At 44.5% G+C, this 21,104-nt stretch overlaps 1 protein-coding gene across 1 annotated transcript in view; it reads left to right on the forward strand.

Annotated features, from left to right (window-relative positions):
- GTF3A (general transcription factor IIIA) overlaps positions 1-18,358 on the forward strand; it is a 34,107-nt gene extending 15,749 nt beyond the window's left edge. The window contains exons 4-9 of the mRNA XM_082246906.1: positions 9,624-9,712; positions 10,409-10,482; positions 10,707-10,793; positions 12,190-12,419; positions 13,010-13,060; positions 18,113-18,358. Coding sequence (XP_082103032.1) covers positions 9,624-9,712; positions 10,409-10,482; positions 10,707-10,793; positions 12,190-12,419; positions 13,010-13,060; positions 18,113-18,265 — 684 coding nt within the window. The 3' untranslated portion in view covers positions 18,266-18,358. The remainder of the gene's footprint in view (positions 1-9,623; positions 9,713-10,408; positions 10,483-10,706; positions 10,794-12,189; positions 12,420-13,009; positions 13,061-18,112) is intronic.
- The last annotated feature ends 2,746 nt before the right edge of the window (positions 18,359-21,104 follow it).

Here is a 21,104-nt window from a genome sequence, read left to right on the forward strand (position 1 = left end):
TCTCAAATTAGCCTTCCTCTTGGCTATCACTACAGCCAGGAGGGTAGGGGACCTACATAGGTTGTCAATAAAATAACCTTTAAGTTAATCTTTCCAGATTATCCTGAGACCAGATCCCTTATATCTGCCCAAGGTAGCCTCTCACTTCCACAGGAAGCAAGAGATTGTTCTACCATATTTTTGCGATAATCCTAGGAATGAAAAATAAATGAAATTTCATTATTTTAGATGGGGGATGTCTCCTCACTTATTTGGAAAGGACCAAGGAGTTTAGGTCTAATCCTCTTTTTGGGTTCTTTACTCTGGACCAAGGAAAGGTATGCAGGCTGCAAAATCCTCAAACAAGAATCCTAAAAAAAGCCATTACCAGGTCTTATGAGGTTGCAGGTGTTCAGCAAAGCTGAAGGCTCACTCTACAAGGGAAGTGTGGAAGTACTGTCACAGCAAGACCTGGCCTTTGGCAGGAAAGTACTGCAGGAAGTGGTCCCACCCTAAGGTAGGCCAGTAGGGTTACTTTCTCTATCGCTCATTGACAGACGTAGTCTTCTTGATTCTCAAGAGCTGGGTTATGTTGTCTCCGCAGGAGTAGGACTAGGCAGAAAGACAAAACGTTCTGGCTCCACCTTAGGGGCAGTCCCTGAGGGTATATCCTCCTTCTCTCTGCTACAGGGAATCAGTTTTTTTCTGTCTAGTCAGGAGTAAGGACCTAAGTTCCTTGCTGGGATCTTTTGGTCCTGGCAAGACTTTTTTCTTTAAGAAAGACATTTTTTAGGTAGTTTTTTCTCCAGTGTTTTTTCCTGTGAGATCTTCAAGCAAAAATGCCGGACTGGGCGACACTTGTGGTCACCCCAGCCGGCCTACGAGCGCGCGCAGACCATGGCATTGCGCTTGGTCGGCCGCGACACATTCAAGTAAGTATGCGGGGCCGGGCGACGGGCTGGATGTTGAGATCCAGTGGTCACCCCGGTTTTCTGCCTACGAGCGCGTGCAGACCAGAGCTCCACGCTGGGTCGGCCGCGACGGAGTCCCAGTGGAGGGCCTGACCTTGCGAGTTAAAAGTCTCGCTTGGACGCCAGGAACCAGAGAGTCGAGGCATCCGGAGTGGTCCACAAACCCCCACCCCGGTGGAGAGGGTATTGTGAAGAGAGGGTGCCTGTCGGTTCGGTATGGTGAGTAAACGTCCCCTTTTTTTCTTTCCTCGTTATGAGGCAGTATGAATTATGGGCCCCTCCATATATGGTCAGTATATATCTGATACTTACAAGTCCCCCTTGTAATACAGCATGTGTTTGTGGGAAGTGGACTTGGTTCAAGAGCTAACACTCTACCCAGCAGACTGTAACATTACAGCAGACATAGGAGGTATAATCCTACCTTATTTGTAGTGTATCTCCTGTAGATCCATATATCGCCTCTTAGCAGAGATGCAGGTGGATGTGCTGGGAAAACGATTTCGGCGGTCCGCCGCCATTTTGCCGTAGACCAAGTGCATGTATGTCCTCAGGTCACGCCGGCCGCCATGTTTTTGGAGTCTTATGTCTCTTCTATGGGGGCGGCCATGTTTCGTGAGCCCAGCTACCTCGTGGAGAGCTGGGAACGCCGGAAGGCGTACACAGGGGGCGGAGCCACGTCCTTCTACCCGGGAAAAAGCAACAGCTCCTTCCAGTCTGTGTAAGACAGACGCTGACTGCAGTTGGTTGGAAACTTCACTGCATCGGTTGGTGAGCCTTGGGGGTCCCTCTCTCTCTCTGTGGGATCGAGAAGCAGGTACTCTGAGGGGCGCTATTTCGCTAGGGGGAGACACACAAAAAAAAAAAGAAAAAGTTTTTTTGTTTTTGCTGGCAAAGGTGTCCTGAATTAACATGGACCCTGCCACTCATGTATCTCCTCCGGATCCCCTCGAGGGGTCTGCGGGATCCTCCAGCACCCCACTGACAATTGAATCATTGTCAGCTATTATGGAAACTTTTGTGTCCCGGGTGGAAGTGGCTTGTCAGGGACAGGGCGCAAGAAAGCGACCCCCGCCTAACCCCTTATTATCTGAAACCTCGGATTCAGACTCTGAGCCTATTTCTGCAGTTGCAGGTACTTCATCTGGGATTGGTGTCTCGGGTCCTGTCTCTTCAGACAGCGAGGAGGATGTTTCGGCATCCGCCATAGCCCGAGAGGAAGCGTTGGTAAACGCACTCATTGTATCTGTTCAAGAAACCTTAAGGTTACAGGGTATTCCATCGGAAATAGCTGAAACTGAAATCCCTTTTGGGACTAAAAAACGCATCAAAGTGGCGAAGGTTTTTCCATTGCCCAAATGTTTTGGCAATCCAATCGAAGAAGAATGGCGTCTGCCAAAACGCACTTTTACTATTTCTAAACGCATTGACAGGCGTTATCCGTTTGAGGAAACCCTCATTAAGAAATGGACAGAACCACCTGTGGTGGATTCACCAATTGCTAGATTGAATAAAGCCACGGTTATTCCTCTAGAAGACGCTCCGTCTTTTAAAGGTCCAGTGGATCGCAAGATAGAAGCTATGTCTCGCACCATGTTTTCCTTGATTGGATCAGCTTTCAGACCTATAATAGCTATTGGTCTGGTTTCGCAGGCTGTAACTGAATGGACCAAGTGGTTACGCCGGGACTTAGAAGAGGTCCCTCAGGCGGTATCAGATTCGTTGGAACAAATGATACAGGGGTTACAGTTTGTGTGTGATGCGGCGTTAGACGCCACTCCATTATTGGCGCGAGCATCAGTCTCAGCAGTGGTTCTCAGGCGTACACTGTGGCTAAAAGGTTGGTTAGCCGACCCAAGGTTCCAAAAAAGCATTGGCTAATATCCCCTTTTTAGGAGAGCGTCTATTTGGAGCCAACTTAGATGAGATCATTAAGGATCTCACGGGTGGAAAGAGCACCTTTTTACCGCAAAATTTTAAAGGTAAAGGAACTCGTCAAAGACGAGGGCCTTCTTTTTCTGCTCACAAGAGGTTTTTTCGTCCCGCGGGTGGAAAAATTAAGTCCTCCAAAGCTCCTGCAGGAGGCGTCAGGGGTCGTTGGTCGGGCAAGCAAAAGCCCGCCCCCTCCAGACCTGAAGATAAACCATCCAAAGCCTGAAGGTGCGCCCCCACCCATAACTGGGGTGGGGGGGACGTCTTCGCCGGTTCCCGGATCCATGGCTTTCCAGAATCCCGGACAAATGGGTTTGCGAAGTCATAAGGTCAGGGTACAAGATCGAGTTTCGATCTCTCCCACCGGCGCGATTCTTCCCTTCCAATATCCGATTATCCCCGGATCGTTTAGAAGATCTGCGGAGAGCAGTCACAGATTTACTACAACAAGGAGTGGTAGTCCACGTTCCTTGGACAGAACGGTTTCAAGGGTTTTATTCAAACCTATTTACAATACCCAGGAAAGAGGGCAAAGTGCGTCCAATTCTGGACTTAAGGGCACTCAATTCTTTTGTCAACATAAGATTCAGAATGGAGTCCATTCGCACAGTAGCAGCCTTCCTGCATCCAGGGGATGTCCTAACGTCCATAGACATCAAGGACGCATATCTTCACATTCCCATTTTCGCAGGACATCAGCGGTTTCTACGCTTTTCCGTAGAAGAGAACCACTATCAGTTTGTGGCGTTACCTTTCGGTCTCGCCACGGCTCCGCGGGGCTTCACAAAGGTGTTGGCCCCAATGTTGGCACTTCTGCGCCAAAGAGGCATATCGATCCTTGGTTACCTAGACGATCTTCTGCTTCATGCAGAGTCTCCTCAGACCTTGCTACAAAACATAGAAATTACTATGATTTCTTTACAGGAATTCGGGTGGCTGGTGAACCAGCAAAAGTCATTTCTGGTTCCCACCCAGAGGCTCGAATATCTGGGTCTAATTCTAGACAGTCAGGACAAGAGTTTTTCTTCCGGTAGGGAAACTCCGAAAGATTCAATCAGGAGTCCAGTTGTTACTGTCCAACAGCTGGTCTTCCCTTCGGACTTGCATGAGGGTTCTGGGGTTGATGGTGGCTTCGTTCAAAGCAGTCCCATTTGCCCAGTCCCATACCCGAATTCTTCAGCAAGAGATTCTTCTCAGATGGAACCGGAATCCCTGGACAATCAGATCCGATTGAGCAAACAGACCAGAGAGTCTCTGGTCTGGTGGCTTCGGTCTCCGATGCTCAGCCAGGGAAAGTCATTTCTGCCAATATATTGGACGATGGTGACCACGGATGCCAGTCTATCCGGATGGGGAGGAATTCTCGGTCCGTTATCTGTCCAGGGACTTTGGTCCCCGGAAGAATCCAGGTTACCGATAAATGTATTGGAACTGAGAGCGATCAGACTTTGTCTGATTCACTGGACCGAGCAGCTCCAGGGCAACCCGGTTCGGATCCAGTCGGACAATGCCACGGCCGTGGCTTATGTCAATCACCAGGGGGGCACCAAGAGTGTCCGAGCGGCCAAAGAAGTGGCTTGCATTCTTCGCTGGGCGGAACGATTTGTTCCAGCAATCTCTGCGGTGTTCATTCCGGGGGTGGAGAATTGGCAGGCAGATTATCTCAGCCGTCAGACTCTGGATCAGGGGGAATGGTCCCTCCATCCAGACGTTTTCCACCAGTTGTGCCTACGGTGGGGCACTCCGGATGTGGATCTGTTGGCATCACGATTCAACAGGAAAGTTCAGAGATTCGTGGCTCGCTCCCGCGATCCTCTAGCAGAAACCGCAGACGCACTGATCGCCCCGTGGGGGCAATACCAGCTAATGTATGCCTTCCCTCCTCTCGCGTTACTGCCAAGACTTCTTCGCAGGATAGAGGAGGAAGGAATTCCAGTAATTCTGGTAGCTCCGGACTGGCCTCATCGAGCTTGGTACGCCGACGTGGTCAGACTGGTGGCGGACGTCCCGTGGAGACTTCCTCTCAGGGAGGACCTACTGTCTCAGGGACCGATCTTCCATCCTGCTTTACGATCGCTGGCTTTAACGGCCTGGCTATTGAGACCCAGGTGCTGAAGGACAAGGGATTGTCAGCTTCAGTTATTCCTACTCTAGTTGAAGCAAGGAAAGCGACTTCCAGAAAGATTTATCATCGCACATGGAAGTCCTACATTGCATGGTGTGAACCTTTGGGGTTCCGTCCTCGGTCTTATTCGATTAGTCGAATATTAGCTTTTCTGCAAGTACTATCAAGGGTCAGGTCTCAGCATTAGCTATCTTCTTTCAGAAGCCTTTGGCTACTCATTCCTTGGTGCGGAATTTCATCCAGGGGGTGCGACATCTGGCTCCGCCAGTGCACGCGTCGTTACCCCCCTGGGATCTTAATTTAGTGTTGTCGGTTCTTCAGAAACCTCCCTTTGAAGATATTAGGGAGATTCCTCTACCTACGTTGTCCCAGAAGGTGGCCTTCTTGGTGGCTATTACTTCTGCACGCAGGGTGTCAGAACTGGCCGCATTATCTTGTCGTCCACCATATCTGGTGATTCATAGAGATAAGGTGGTTCTTCGTCCGAATCCATCCTTCCTACCAAAAGTGGTTTCAGAATTTCATCTGAATGAAGAAATTGTTACCTTCCCTGTGTCCTAAGCCCAGTCATCCGCGAGAGTTTGCTTTACACTCCTTGGATGTGGTCCGGGCGATCAGGGTATACTTGAAAACGACACTCGTTTCGCAAGACGGATTCACTTTTTGTGATCCCAGATGGACCCAAAAAGGGGTTGCCTGCATCTGCCGCGACCATTTCCAGATGGATCAGACAGACGGTAGTACAGGCTTATTCTATTAAGGGTCGGGAGCCCCCGTTCCCTGTTAAGGCGCACTCCACTCGGGCACTTAGTGCGTCATGGGCCTTTCGCCATCAGGCGTCAGTGGTCCAGGTGTGCAAGGCGGCTACCTGGTCGTCGGTGCATACCTTTACTAAACATTATAAAGTTGATGTAATGGCATCGTCTGATGCCTCGTTTGGCCGCAAGGTTTTGCAGGCCGCAATTTGAGGAGACCAGTGGTCTACCTCGAGGGTTTTTTCCGTTGGAAAATTTTTCTTTAGTCTCATTCTTTGTTTATAATGAGCCTTTAAAACTTCTAGTTTGGCACCGGTTGGGCCTTCTAGATTGGATTTGATTTTGTCAATCCCACCCCTCATTTGTGGCACTGCTTCTGGATGTCCCAGCTCTTGAGAATCAAGAAGACTACGTCTGTCAATGAGCGATAGAGAAAATCGGATTTTTGTAAGATCTTACCGTAAAATCCTTTTCTCTTAAGCTCATTGACAGACGTAGTACCCGCCCCTCTATCATTGAGTTGGGTTGGGTTAAATTCTCTGTTACTGCTTTAGAACAGAACTGATTCCCTGTAGCAGAGAGAGGGAGGATATACCCTCAGGGACTGCCCCTAAGGTGGAGCCAGAACGTTTTGTCTTTCTGCCTAGTCCTACTCCTGCGGAGACAACATAACCCAGCTCTTGAGAATCAAGAAGACTACGTCTGTCAATGAGCTTAAGAGAAAAGGATTTTACGGTAAGATCTTACAAAAATCCATTTTTATTATCCTCTCATGTTGGCCATCCTTGAAGGATGGAGAGAATACCTACCGTTGGTGTACCAGGAACAGTGTTTTTCTTCCAGTTCCTTCCAGGAAGGCTGGCCTACTTCCCGCCCTGTTAAAAGGGTGAGGGCAACTGGTGAGTGCCTCCACTGGTGAGTGCCTAAGGGCTTGTATATCCCTTGTGAACTGGTTGTGGAAGCTACTTTACTACAACTGATGACCAAGGGGAAGGGTGGGCCTTTTAACAGCTGAGCAATTGGATTGTGTTTCCTGTCGGGGGAGCCACCACCTCATGTTCGTCCTGGAAGGAACTGGAAGAAAACCCCATTACTGGTACAGTAATGGTAGGTATTTGATTGGTTTGCACAAAAGTTATTGCGTTTACTAACTACGGGAACATTTGTCATTTTTTTTTTTTTTTTTTGTGGGATTGCGACATTGTGGTGGACAGATCGGATTCCCTGACATTTTTGACACTTTGGGGGTACCAGTGACATTATTACAGTAGTTGGTGCTAAAATATGCACTGTTACTGTAAAAATGACAGTGGCAGGGAAGGGGTTAAATGTGTCCCTAGGGGCGTGATTCTAAGTGTCAGGCGGCGTGGCTTGTGAAGTAATCAGTCTTTGTGATTACTTCAATGAGAATGACAGATGGCTGTGTTTACCATCAGCCGTCTGTCCTTCTCTCACAGCTGTGGGAGATCGCGAGTGGCCGGCGGCCATCGGAGCCGCCGGTCACACATGCTGGCTCCCCAGCTGATGAGCGGGGACGGAAGCGTGCCTCCGGCTGCGCGCGATCGCCCACTAGCTTCATCCAGCCCTTAAGTGGAAAAAGGTTGCTGACCCCTGACTTGCACCATCACAGTAGTGAGCCTTTAAGCACTGAGCTCAGAGCTACTGCATCAGAGTGTACATGTGAGGGTCTGAATAATCTGAGGGCTAATGCTGTAGATGGTGATCAGAAATGGCTAGGCCTTGCTTGGCAATGCCCTGGGATGTTTTTCAGTCAGGCTTCAAGGTATGTAAATGGCCTATGTCTATAGCTAGGGCATTCACCTTTAGAGCTGTACAGTTGTGTTTTTACTATAGATGTCCCTGATCTGCATAGGTAAGTTTTTGGTAAAGAGAACTAAGCTTTAAAGCTCACACCCTTATACCCCTGAGCCCCCGTTCACACCAATGTGACTTGTCATACGATTTTGAACTGTCAAATCGCATGGCAAGTCCCACCCATTGCCAGCAATAGAACCTTTCATGTTGCAACAATTATGAAGGTTCCTGCGCTACTTTTTACTGGTTTCATTTTAACTTGAATAGGCTTCTGTTTAATGAAGTTGTAAGCTGCAATAATTCGTCAGTGCAAACTGAAGGAATGTGTTTTTTTTTTTTTTTTTTTTTTTTTTTTTTTTTTTTTAATGCTGCACCAGAGAACCAGGGCTAATGGAGCAGAGAAACTCTTAATTTTACATCACCTATGGGCCCTTTATTTTAACCTTTTTCCTGACCACATAGAAGTAGACCTTAATAATCCACAGCAGTCTTGAGGTTTTCTGACAGCTACCAGTCCACTGCTTCTGATCAGGAGCCAGCAGACTGAGCTCCCAATCATCATGTGACCGCCGTGAGCCAGTTACAGCAGTCATGTGATTAGGATGCCATGCCATCTTCTTGCATTAAATCACATTAAATGGGCTGCGGGGAGGCAGTGTAAAAAGGGGGGGGGGGGGTTAAAATTGGAGGTGTAAAGTATTCTGCTAAAAAAAAAAAAAAAATTAACCCATAGCTTGATGAAATGTTGTTTAGCACAGAACATGCATTCCACGTTAATTATGCTACCAAAATGAGTCTGGGCTGTAAATTGCCTCAGCATTGTTCCGGTTTCTTATTGCTGGAGGTAAACGGGATTCATAAAGTGGAACTAAACTTATCAATTTAGGTTTCAAAAAGCAGTTACCTTCTTGGAAGCCAGGATTGGTAAATGTCACATTTGCTTGTGTCCTCAACCAAACTGTCAAACCATCAAATGGCTGGTGTCATCACTGATCATATGCAGAACCATGGCAGTTGCAGGGTGTCATCATTGATCATGTGCAGCACCATGGCAGTTGCAGATTCAAACAGAAGCTGCTTCCTTGGTTGTAAATAGGAGAGTTTATTCCACTGTGAGTCTCAACAGATCAGCCTCTACAAACTCAGCAGTGCCTAAAAATGGGAGAGCAACTGAGCAGGTGCAGAGCAGGGTGAGAGTATATTGGATTTTAAACAGAATACACTTAGGCTTCATGTACACTGCTGCTGATAAACGGACGTTTAGGAGCAGCTGGGCTTTTTTTTTTTTTTTTTTTTTAAAACCCCTGAACCCTCCTCTGTGTTCTTACCTGTCCATGTACACTGAGTCATTTACAGTAATTTAGAGGCAGTTGAGTTCAGTGTTTTTTGGAAAGCAATTATTTGCGTTCAGAACGTGTTCACTGGCGTTTCAAACGCGACCAAATGCAGTCACCCTCGTTTAGCACTTGTGTTTTTTACTGTTTAAAAGGGAATGATTTTTTTTGACCTCTAAAACAGATCTGAGCGCAAACGCCCGCTAAACACCGCATGTAAACGCGACACAACAGACGTTTTAAACGTCGTTTACATAGCTGTTAAATTCCAGCGGTGAAAGGAGTTTTGCAAACGTCCCGTGTACATTTGGCCTATAGTAATGTTTTACACAGCTATACATTTAAAACAGGCCAGTAATCTAGCCAGACCTATTTTTTCTGACTAAAGTCAAGGCTTTCATTTGATGTTTTTTGTACTTTTCTATGGTGATATTTGAAACCTTGTGTTCAGTGCTGTTTTTGTGCATTGGCTTGCTAATATGCAGTAATATCGCTTATCAGAAAATGGAAGGCCTGCAGCTTCCCCTAACTTTGTTGGGACTCCTGTTCATACCCATAATTCATACTTCCACCCCATAGAAGCCATCCTAACCATGTCTGTCCCCCGGCTTGACGTGTTTAAAAAAAAAAAAACTATTTTTTTTTTTTTTTTGTTTGAACCGGCTGCTTTGTATTAGGTTCTTTACTTTCTAATTTACTGTTTCTTTTTCAGTGTTACTTTGCAGATTGTGGGAAAACCTTCAAGAAACACAATCAACTAAAAATTCATCAGTACATCCATACCAACCAGCACCCATACAAGTAAGGTCAAGATTACCTAGAACTTGTTGCCTGGCTAGTCGTCTCACCACGTATGTGTGGTTTTTTTGTTGTTTTTTTTTTGTGTGGCTTTTCCAGTTACATTCTGGGATGGCCAAATAAAAAACACAAGGTATAAAAGCCACACAATTCAATGCTGCAAGGGTGGTGACTTTTTAAGTGTTAGTGCTCAACTATAATTCTCCCCAATAGCAATGTGTAACAAGCCAGAGCACTCCCTTCAGTCTCATCAATGTCCTCATTCATTCTGTTCAATTTAAAGATTGCTTTCCATTCTTGGAAGCTTTAGCTTCTCGTCTATGAATGGAGGAGCTAGTGGAAAGTGCGGGCATAGTTGGGCTCTTGATGAGAGCCTGTGGCAGCCCCTTAGGTCTAATAATCCCTGCTACACTAGATTGCATAGGGGGTGGGGAGTCATCAGCACAAGGGACACATCCTACTCGCTTATGTCCCTTGTGCTAATTTTTCAGGGCTTTTTTTTTTTCCTCCCCCCCCCCCCCCCCCCCCCCCCAAGCTACTTTTGCTTTAAACTTAGGTTGCCTAATTGGTGAGCTTTGGTTTCCATTATTGCTGGGTAGTTGCTCATGGACACGTTACCTGTTTGAACCTTGGTATTCACTCTGACAGCACACTTTTTGTGAGGTCTAAATTGTACTTGCACTTTTTTTTTTTTTATAGATGTACTCATGAAGGATGCGACAAAAGCTTTTCCTCGCCTTCTAGACTTAAACGCCATGAAAAAGTTCATGCAGGTACAGTACTTCACTAATCTGGCCTAAATCCATTTTCTGTGGATCTTTTCTAGTGTGTTAAAGTCTTTCATCAAAATGAAATTTCCTTATGACTATGCCTTCAAACCACTTCTAGAGTTGCTGTGTTCCATCAAAATGCAGGCAAATATCTTCCATTAAACTTGCAATATTCATGTTCTGTCATTTTAGCTGAATGTTTTTTTTTTTTTGTTTTTTTTTTCTAGGATATCCGTGCCAGAAGGATAGCACCTGCTCTTTTGTGGGAAAAACCTGGACAGAGTACTTAAAACATGTGGCAGCTAGTCATTCAGGTATTTTCTTTGTACAGTCATGAACCTGGAGTGCCAAAGAGTTTAATGGGTGACCCCTTCACATGTAGCTACTGTGAAGGGGTTGTCTGTGGAAGAGGTTTGGAACATTGGAATGACACTTGGGGGGGGGCACTTTATTTTTTTAACTTCTTAGACCTTGCACATCAGAATCATGCTGTTCACACTAACTTTAAAACACCTTTTGGAACGCACCTTTAGTGCTCAACTCAAAGGTAGCAGTCTAAAACTGCCATAGTGGTACTGGTCCGAAACCATTTCGACAGGAAGTTAAAGTTGCAATAGAAGCTGCAAAATGTATGCCAAGGGAACATGAATAATGCTGTTTATGCATTAGGATCTATAGAAGTTAGGGCTTCAAATCTCTCCTATTATGGTATGGAGATAAGGTGCTCTTTGGTCTAGACCTAAGGTTTCTAGACCTAGGATGACCATACTATCAGATACAGCATAGTAACTCTAGGGCAGGCAGTGTTACCGGCAGGGTCACAAGATGAAGATGGGTAGTGAAACTAATTGTTACCACACTTCACCCAACCCCCCCCCCCCCCATGCTGCATTTTTGAAGATGGTTGGACTTAAATGCAACATGATGCATAGAATTCAATGGAGAAGCTGCAGAAAAACATGCAGTGCATTTTTTACTGCCTCTTGCGTCTTTTTTTTTTTTTTTTTTACTCTGCCCAACAATTTGGCCACAAAAATACAAAGTGAAATCATATGTGCAAAAAAACTTCAGAAACGGATCAAAAGCGATCCCGCATCTAAGGGGGGTGGGGGGAGAAATGCCCTGACTTTGGAAGATTTTCTCTTAACTGCTTGTTAAATTATGTGAAATGTCCCCAATGGTACAGTAATTTTATACATTTTGTTAACATTTGCTAAAACTTTCAGTACTGCTTGGACCTAGAAGTGGTAGACCGATGAATGGTGGTGTAACTTAAATAGCCTTTTATTGATTTATACCTACAGGTAAGCCTATAAAAAAAATCTTGCATGTAGGTACAGTAGATATCCCCTAAATGTACACAGTTTAGGAGATATTTACTTTATGTACATACTAGCACATTGTGTTAACTTGCGGGGAAAAGGGTGTGTTGCAGTTTACCACCACTTTAGGCATGGTAATGGCGGGGGGGGGGTTTCAAACTATCAGCAGCATTGCTTTAGATTAGTGTAAATGCAGTTGTGCTAGCTGCAGGAATCATAGGATGCAAAGGTTTGTAGTATGAATGCATCCTTTAACATGGAAGACATTCAAAATATTTGTGTAAAAAGAATCACTCATGCTGCAGTTACATTAACAGTAACAGGACAGATTTGTGTGATCAGATGACCTTTATTTTCCTCCTTTTTAATACAATTTTAGTTTGTACAGAGCCTGCCATCTGCGATGTATGTAATCGCAAGTTTAAGAATAAAACTCACCTGAAGGACCATAAGAAAACCCATGAAGAGGAGAGGGTGGTATACAAATGCCCCAGGGATGGATGTGATCGAACATATACCAAAAAGTTTGGTCTCCAGAGTCATATCCTTTCCTTCCATGAGGATTCGCGTCCATTTGCCTGTGACCGTCCTGGATGTGGCAAGACCTTTGCAATGAAGGTAACTAAAAGCACTTCATGCATCTGTGTTTCATGAGGTTCTGCTTTATTGTAGGATATGGTTTCTCCCTCCTCTCCCAAGAGTTGGTCAGAATTTATCCTTGCAGAAACTCTATTCCTGCAAGATCTTTATGTATTTCAGTGAGAAGTCTCTGCAAACTGACTTTCTATTAAGGTGGAAAGTTTGCTCACGAACAGTTAGTGCTGTTCAGCCTTCAGTTTAGGAAGGATTAGGCATGCATTGCTGGGCAAGCTGCACATTGTTGAGCCTAAGGAGTAGGGTTACTTGTAAGTGGGAACTAATGCAAAATGCTGGTGGGGAAGACAGTAAAGTGCACCTGTCATTTTGAATTTAAGATGTGGAACACTGATCAGTACTCTGGACAGCCAAGGAGAAACTAGTGTGTTTTTGGAATAGTTTACTTGGAACACTGTAAATTTATATTTTTCTGTAGCATATTTTTCATAATCTCACTTTGGCCCATACTGTTGTATAGCAATGTTTAACATTAACTTTTTGCTTATTTCTTTATACTTTGCGCATTTTTGACCAAAAATGGCCTAATTTCAAACCAGTATTGTCTGTTACAGCAAAGTCTTGATAGGCATGCAAATACCCATGACCCAGAGAAGAAAAAGATGGTAAGCAGATTTCCTCTTAGACACTTTCATTTATTTTGGGGTGATGTGCAGTACCTATAGCAACTAAACGGCATTCTTGTACGTGTTTGGTTTTAGTACAGTGAATTCTGGTTTTATTGGCTGCTGTTTGTATAAAGTAATACAGATCTTTACACTCCTTCATACCTTCATTTTGCAGTATAGTGTTGCAGCTCCATTCTCCCAATGCATGAAGGCAACACATGCTGCAGCCTATTACCATGTGTTCTGTGTTGGGGGGGGTGGGGGTAACAGGTTGGGGTCAGTTTTGTGCTTGCGCACACTGGGCTGCCTTGAGATATCTAGAGTTAGTCAAATGGCTTGGGCCCAAACACTGCCTGTTCAGTGAACAACAAAATTTGCATGGCATTTAGCATGTGTTCACCCCCTCTGAATGCCCTGCAATGTGCTGAACAGTGCATTTTAATCCCTGATTGGGCAATTGGGGTGCAGTGAATAGCTGGTTGTTAGGAAGCAAGCCGGAAAGCTGGCCACAGCGTCCTTAACAACTGATGGGTCATCAGCTGTCAATGACTTTCCCACTCACTGCTGAAAAAACCTTGCCAGCAATAAAGTGGAAGAAAAAGGGGGGTCCCCCCAAAATCCAAGACCCTTATGTGGCCAACTCACTCAGGACAGAGGCTTATGGAGGGGACTGCAGGCTAGCCTCTTGCCTACTGACTATAGGCCTGTGGAACCCAGCTTACCTCTAATAGACACAGGGTGACCGCAAAAATGATGGACCACTACTTAATGGACGCAGAATATGGTTTTGATTACTTCAAATGGGACAGTAATAGTTCACAATATCCCTCAAGAAATCTGATTTACAGTGGAACATTAATTCCACCGTTTCACACTATCGGAATGAAAGAACGTTGTATGAGCTTTGCCTTGTAGACCGGTGCCATGGAGTCTGACTTCTGAATAATCAAAGCATTGCTTAAGCCTAGTAAACACGCAACGAATTTGCTCCGACTGGTTGTCGGTCTTTTGTCCAGAGTTGTGTTTTGTTGGTTGCAATGTGCCTAGACTGCACACTAATTTTCCTGCACGACAAAATTCTACTTCAGAAGTGATGTCATGTGTTGGTTTGCTTTCTTTGTGTTCTTTCTTCTCTGAGCAAGCCCAGTCTTGCTCATAAGAGTTTTCCCTGTCGAAATCTGTACTGACTGCACGAAAATCGGACGTGTTTTGACGGACAAAAAAATGTTATAGCCTGCACACCAGGATTTTTTTGGCCGAAAAGTCTGAGTAGGTTGTCAGAAGCATCATACTAACAAGCCGAAAATCGTCAGATCGGTCGTCGGATGAAAATTCCCAGCCAAATTTCGACGCTTGTGTACGAGGCTTTAGATGGGGATTCAAAGTACTTCAATATAGGAGATGGACAGTCTACTACTGGAGTCTTCTACTATTGTCTGTTTAATAAGGTGTTGTATGTGTATACTTGGGATAATGTGTTATGTGCTTTGTTTTGGCCTTATTGCAGGGCTGAGTTGCATAGTTGTGAGGTTGAAAAAAAGAAATCAGTCCAGCCAGCTCGGTGTCTGTCTGTGTGTAGTTAACTGTAGATTGTATACTCTATGTTGTGGTCTTTAAGGTGCCCATCTAATAGTTTTTTGAAACCATTGATGCTCACTGCTGATACTGCTTGTGGAAGAGAATACCACATCCTTACTGCTCTGACAGTAAAGAACTCCTTACATATTTTAAGGTTAAACCGTTTTTCCTCTAGTTTTAGTGAGTGGCCACGTGTCTTATTTATTCCCTTACTCTGAATAGTTTCTTCCTTTATGCTAGGGTCATCACCAGTACAGTATTTGTACATTGATATCATATCCCCCCTCAAGTGTCTCTTCTCCAGAGAGAAGTTCAATGCCTGTAGTCTTTCCTCATAGCTGAGGTCCTCCATTCCCCTAATTTTGTTGCCCTTCTCTGGACTCTCTGCAGTTCCAGCCCATCCTTTCTGAGGACCGGTGCCCAGAACTGGGCAGAATACTCCAGATGTGGCCGGACCAGAGTCTTGTAGAGTGGGAGAATCTTTATTTCTGGAATGAATTTTTTTTTTTTTTTTTTTTAATTATAAATGCCAGTATCTAATTGGCTTTGCTTGCAGCGGCTTGGGATTGCATGCCACTGCCAAGCCTGTTCACTAGTACCCCCAGGTCCTTTTCCATCTTGGATTCACCCGAGGTTTACCCCAAAGAGTAGCTTGCTTTCGTGTTTCTGACACCCAAGTGCATTACCTTAGATTTTTCAACATTAAACCTCATCTGCCATGTAGTTACCCACCCCATTATTCTGTTTAGGTCTGCTTGTAAGGTTTCCACATCCTGCATAGAGGATATTGGCATGCTTAGTTTCATCCGCAAATAGAGATTGTCCTGGAAATCCCCCTCTAGATTGTTTATGAATAAATTAAACAGGATTGGCCCCAGGACAGAACCTTGGGGGACCCCACATTCCACACCCGCCCAATCCGAGTACTCCCCATTAATCACCACCCTTTGGTCCATATCTACGTACCTTAGTTTGTACAATAGGCATTTGTGGGGGACTGTCAAATGCCTTCGCAAAGTCCAGATACACCATATCCACAGGCCTTCCTTTGTCTATATGGCAACTCGCTTCATTGTAGAAGGTTAATAGATTGGTCTGGCAAGAACCATTTTCAGTGAATCCATGCTGATTACTAAAGTCTTTTGTATATAGTCCCTTAACATCCCCTCCAAAATCTTGCAGACTACAGATGTTAGGCTGACAGGTCTATAGTTACCCGGGATATATCTCGGCCCTTTTTTAAATATTGCTACCACGTTGGCATTTTTCCAAGCAGCTGGCCGACTATGCCTTAAAGATCAAGAATAATGGTCTGGCTATCACCTGGCTGAGTTCCTTAAGAACCCTTGGGTGCAAGCCATCCGGTCCCGGTGATTTATTAAGTTTCTCTAGTTTAGTTCCTAGTTTAGTTCCAAGTCTATCTTCTGTTAGCCATGGGGGTACTTCCTGAGGTGTATTGTTTAGTATTGCAAGCTGGGCTAGTGTAGCCCCCCGATCTTTTGTGAAGAGAAGAAATTTAACTTTCGCCTGCTCTGTGGCCAGCTTCCCTTCATCGTCTTTTATGGGGCCAATGGGTTCTGGCCTCTTTCTTACTGTTTATATACTTAATGTCTTGGGATTTTTTTTTTTTTTTTTTTTTACTCTTCCGCTATGTCTCTCGTGTTCTATTTTAGCCGCCTTGATTTCGCCTTTACATTTCTTACTGCATTCTTAATGCTTGAATGCTGCCAATGACCCCTCAGCCTTGTATTTTTTGAAGGCCTTTTCTTTAGTATTAATATGCATTTTTATGTTGGAGTTTAGACACCCAGGGTTTAGTTTTGCGCTCTTTATATTTATTTCCCTTTGGAATGCACTGGCCAATAACTTTGTTTAGTATGCTCTTGAAGCACTCCCATTTTTTCCTCCATGTTCTTTGTTCCCAGGGTTCTGTCCCATTTGATCTTTTCTAGCAAAGAGCACAGTTTTGGGAAATTGGCTCTTTTGAAATTCAGTGTCCTTCTATTACCTATCTGTTTCCTATTACTATGATTAATACTGAAACTAATTGACCTATGGTCAAGCTTTCCTAAGTTGCCCCGTATTTCTATATCCGTGAGCAGGTCTGTATTGTTGGTAATCAGTAGGTCAAGTACCGCATTGTTTCTTGTCAGTGCGTTCACCATCTGACCCATGAAATTGTCCTGCAAAACATTTAGGAACTGCCAAGCCTTGGATGAATGTGCGGTTCCTTCTGCCCAGTCTATCTGGATAATTAAAGTCCCCCATTATAATGACATTTCCCATCCTTGCTGCCAATCCAATCTGTGAAAGGAGGTCCGCCTCCACCTTCTGGTTGGGGGGATCTATAGCATATGCCCAATATTACTTTTCCCATAGTGCCTTCCCTTGGAAGTTCTACCCATAGGGATTCTACCTCATCCATAGCTCCATTATTACCATCTCTCATATTTACCTGTACACTGTTCTTAATATACAGATATACCCTTCCCCCCCCTTTTTTTACCTTCTCTATCTCTGCGATAAAGGGAATACCCCTGAATGGTCGCCAGCCAATCATGAGAGCTGTCAAACCAAGTCTCTGTAATCCCCACAAAATCGAAGTCCTCATACATCAGCAGCTCCAGCTCTCATCTTATTGGCCAGGCTTCTAGCATTGGTATACAAACCTCATAATTTTGTTCGGTTGCATACTATGTCCTTGTTTGATGTTTTTAGGCTGCTCTTGCGATTTCCCCCCCCCCCCCCCCCCCCCATCTGCCTATGATGTAATCAGGCTCGCCTGACCGGTGTGTGATGTTTTGGGTAAATATTTGGGTGGTCACTGACCTACTTCTCAAGTGTATAAAAAGCCTGTATTCTTCAATAAGCGGTTCGCACATGCAGCTTTGAATGCCTGGTCATCCTTCGTATAATGGCAATTCGGGGAATATTTGTCTATCAATCATTCTGGAGAAACTGATGATGCACTATAGAATTTCTTAGAATTTCTTTGAATGTGTGCACAAGACATGACTGGCACCTGTGGGAGGTCACCTGTTCTGTTAGAGCAAAAAATCAGGGGTTCCAACAGAGTAACATAGAAACATAGAATGTGTCGGCAGATAAGAACCATTTGGCCCATCTAGTCTGCCCAATATAGTAATGCAGGAAGTATACCCTGGGGCCCTTTGGGAGGAAGGTGGAGTCTTGGGATATCAGGAGCGTACAAGCCTTTCCGTGTTTTTTGGCAGCAGTGGCAGTTCTCAAATCTGTACACAGCATTACTTAAGAGGGAAACCATGTTTTTATCCAATTTGAATGCTTGTAAGTGGGAGTTTTGTAACTGGTAAAGAGGAAAAATGGAAGACTGCTCCATAACCATTATTCCAGAGCATTGGTTTTTCTAAACCCTTTAGGTTGGTGCTCAACAGTATTCTCAGTGCTCATCTGTAGTATTGCCATTTACTGACTTTCTTCTCTCTCCTGTAGAAGAAGACTCGTCCAAAAAGAAGTCTTGCCTCCCGCCTCTCTGGATACAAGCCAAAGAAATTGTCTAAAACACCAAACTCAGAATTGGGAAAATTGCCTCCAAATGGTCCTCCAGATCCTTCTACAGCAATGCAGAATCTCAGCATTAAATAACATGGTAGCACATGTTACAGTAAATCAGTTTATATTTTATGTTAAAATTGACCTCAAGAGGAGTAACCCATTTTATGGGAGTTTTTGCTGTGAGGGTTTTCAATGGTTTCAGTTCCTGAGTTAGGGTATTTTATTTTCTTTCATTTATATGAATGTACTGCTCCTGCCCGTTTGTTACTAAAGGTTTAAAAGTTTAATGTCTAACGATTAAAGGAGGAAAAGCAGCTTCAAAGGCCTGGTTATCTTTTTTGTTTAAGTGTGAGTTGCTATGCAAAGTAATTTCTTTATTGTACTGGACACAGGCTGGATATTTTATAGACCCTGGGTTATAGGCTGGGCCCTTCAGTTGTTTGAAGAATCAGATGTCCAGCAAAGCTTTGCCAGTGTCCAAGCCATGTGTACAGATTGGTTCAACATCTGTATAACGTTGGTTGTGGTTTCCAATGATGTAGGCCTGTTGGACAGCCTGTAATGTTGCTACAGATACTGAATCCTGCTTGGAGGCTGCTTACCTTGGCAGTTAATGTGATGCTTGTAGTTGGCTGCAGGATGCTGTCCAGGGCTGTGGTCTATCCCTATGGAACCCAGACCATGAAGAGTCCTCCAGGGTTATGGCTACTGATGGGTGAAGCCTGGATCCTGATTTAAAGGCTAGGGACATGGGCAGGTAAGATGGGTTAACCCTGTACTAGACCAATGCTGTAGCATCCTTTTTTTTAGGATTTTCTGCATAATCGGGAAACATTTTCAAACAGGAAAAAAAATCACTTCCACTGTGTCAAAGTGGATCATTCGAAACCCCTGGAAATGCTTATCTCTGCCGTAATGTGGCAGTTCTTGCTGGCTGTTATCTTGTCCCAAACTCTCCAAGTGCTGGGTTTGGTGGCCTTTGCTGGGGGTGACATTATCCTGTGCATTGAAGAGATCACCGCTCAGGCCAGACAAAGTCCACAATCCAAGGTGGGTGCTGAACCTCGGCTTGCCACAAGGAGAAGCATGAAAGAAGAAAATGGTCACACCACAACGGAATCCAATGAAGAAAAGCTTTATTCACATAAGTGGTACAGCAGGGTAGGACACTATACGCGTTTCACATGACTGCTACGTGCTTGCTTCCTGTTTGTAAATCATTGGAGTCCGTGGTGTGCGACCATTTTCTTCTTTAAATTTAGCCTGTGCCATATTGGAGTATTGCATTTTAACAATTTGGTGGTAAAATATACCCTGGTTGCTGTGTAATTCTGCACAAACATGCTCTGCTCTCAGTACATCACAGCTTAATACCTGATGCATTGATAGCAGTGGCAAAGTTCGACAAAAATATTTACTCTGCTGATGGCCTGCAAAATTTCTCAGTGGCTAGGAGTCTCTTGCACTGGAGCAGGGCTCTATTTTAACACTGGTTTCTGCATTGCAACCTCATGCATGCAACAAGCGGACTATCTCACTAGGGCAGATTTTCTGAACCTATTCTAGACTCTTTGGACAAAGAATGGCTTTAATGAAGCATAAATGTGCCATGCTCTTACCCTGCTTGAGTTGGAAAGTGAAATGCAGTCTCTAAAGGATGCACATTGAAGAGGAGATTGTGGAAGATGGCTTACTGACGTGGGTATTTTAACACTGAGAATCATTTCTAAACTCTAGACAATGGAAATGACCCATGAAATTGTAGGACCTGTCATCTGCCTGATCACTGGGAGATCCCCTGCGGAGCCACTGCCAGAGTCCACCAGTGTGAAAAAACCCTAACTATAGAAGATGTTTCTTTAGGGTTCTGCAGACAGAATATTTGAGCCACTTGTAATTTGTTTGTCAGACCACAACTAGGATCTTGTCTTCAATGATTTCACCTTGGCAGAGCACTTGCAGACACTACATTCAACTTTTTTTGTTCCTACCTTGGGAGAAGTCATAACAATGATTGTCAAAATTGCTCTATTTTAGTCCAGTCTATATGTACACAATCTTATGGCTAAGTGCCTGGTAAGCTGAAGCTGCTTGCAAATATCACCTCACATGTCAAGTGCTTCACCAAATAGACATCCTCTTTTCAAATGACAGATGTCATAGGAGAAAAAGTACTACCGTATTTTCTGGTGTATAAGATGACCCCCCCCCCTCCCTAATTTTCACGTTAAAACATAGGTTTTGGGCTATACTTGCCGTATAAGAATACCCCCCCTTCCGAAGCAAGGCAACACCATTGAAAAACATCAGATTTCTCATAGGTCTCCAAGGTATCCATGTACTGTAATACATGTAATATCTCCAAGGTACCCTAAGTATTACCAGTAGATGTAATCTCAAGACGCTGGCTGTGCAGGAATCCTGTACTGGTATACCGTATGTACTGTAGCTTCGGCTACATACAGTATACCGCGCTGAGCCAATCACAGTGGGCAATGTATTCTATTATTGAATGCAAAGCCTGCTCGGATTGGCGGAGTCAGAGGCGGGCTGATGTTCCGCCAATCCGAGCAGGCTTTGCATTCAATAATAGAATACATCGCTCTCCCTGATTGGCTCAGCACGGTACACTGTATGTAGCTGAAGCTATGAAATGGTATACCGGTACAGGATTCCCACACAGCCAGCGTCTTGAGAGATTACATCTACCGGTAATACTTATACTTGGGTTACCTTGGAGATATTGTACTCGGCGTATAAGACGACCCCCCATATGTTTGGGGTTTATAAGTTGTCTTATACGCCAGAAAATTCTGTACTTCATAATGAGGTTCCAAAACCCCCTTTCATGATAACTCCTTTAAGAGTTTCCATCACTATCCTCAGACTTCATCTTCAAAACAAACTCGTCCCTTTTCTGGCATAAGAC

Source organism: Pelophylax lessonae, assembly GCF_965119305.1.
Source record: "Pelophylax lessonae genome assembly, chromosome: 2".
NCBI lineage: Eukaryota > Metazoa > Chordata > Amphibia > Anura > Ranidae > Pelophylax > Pelophylax lessonae.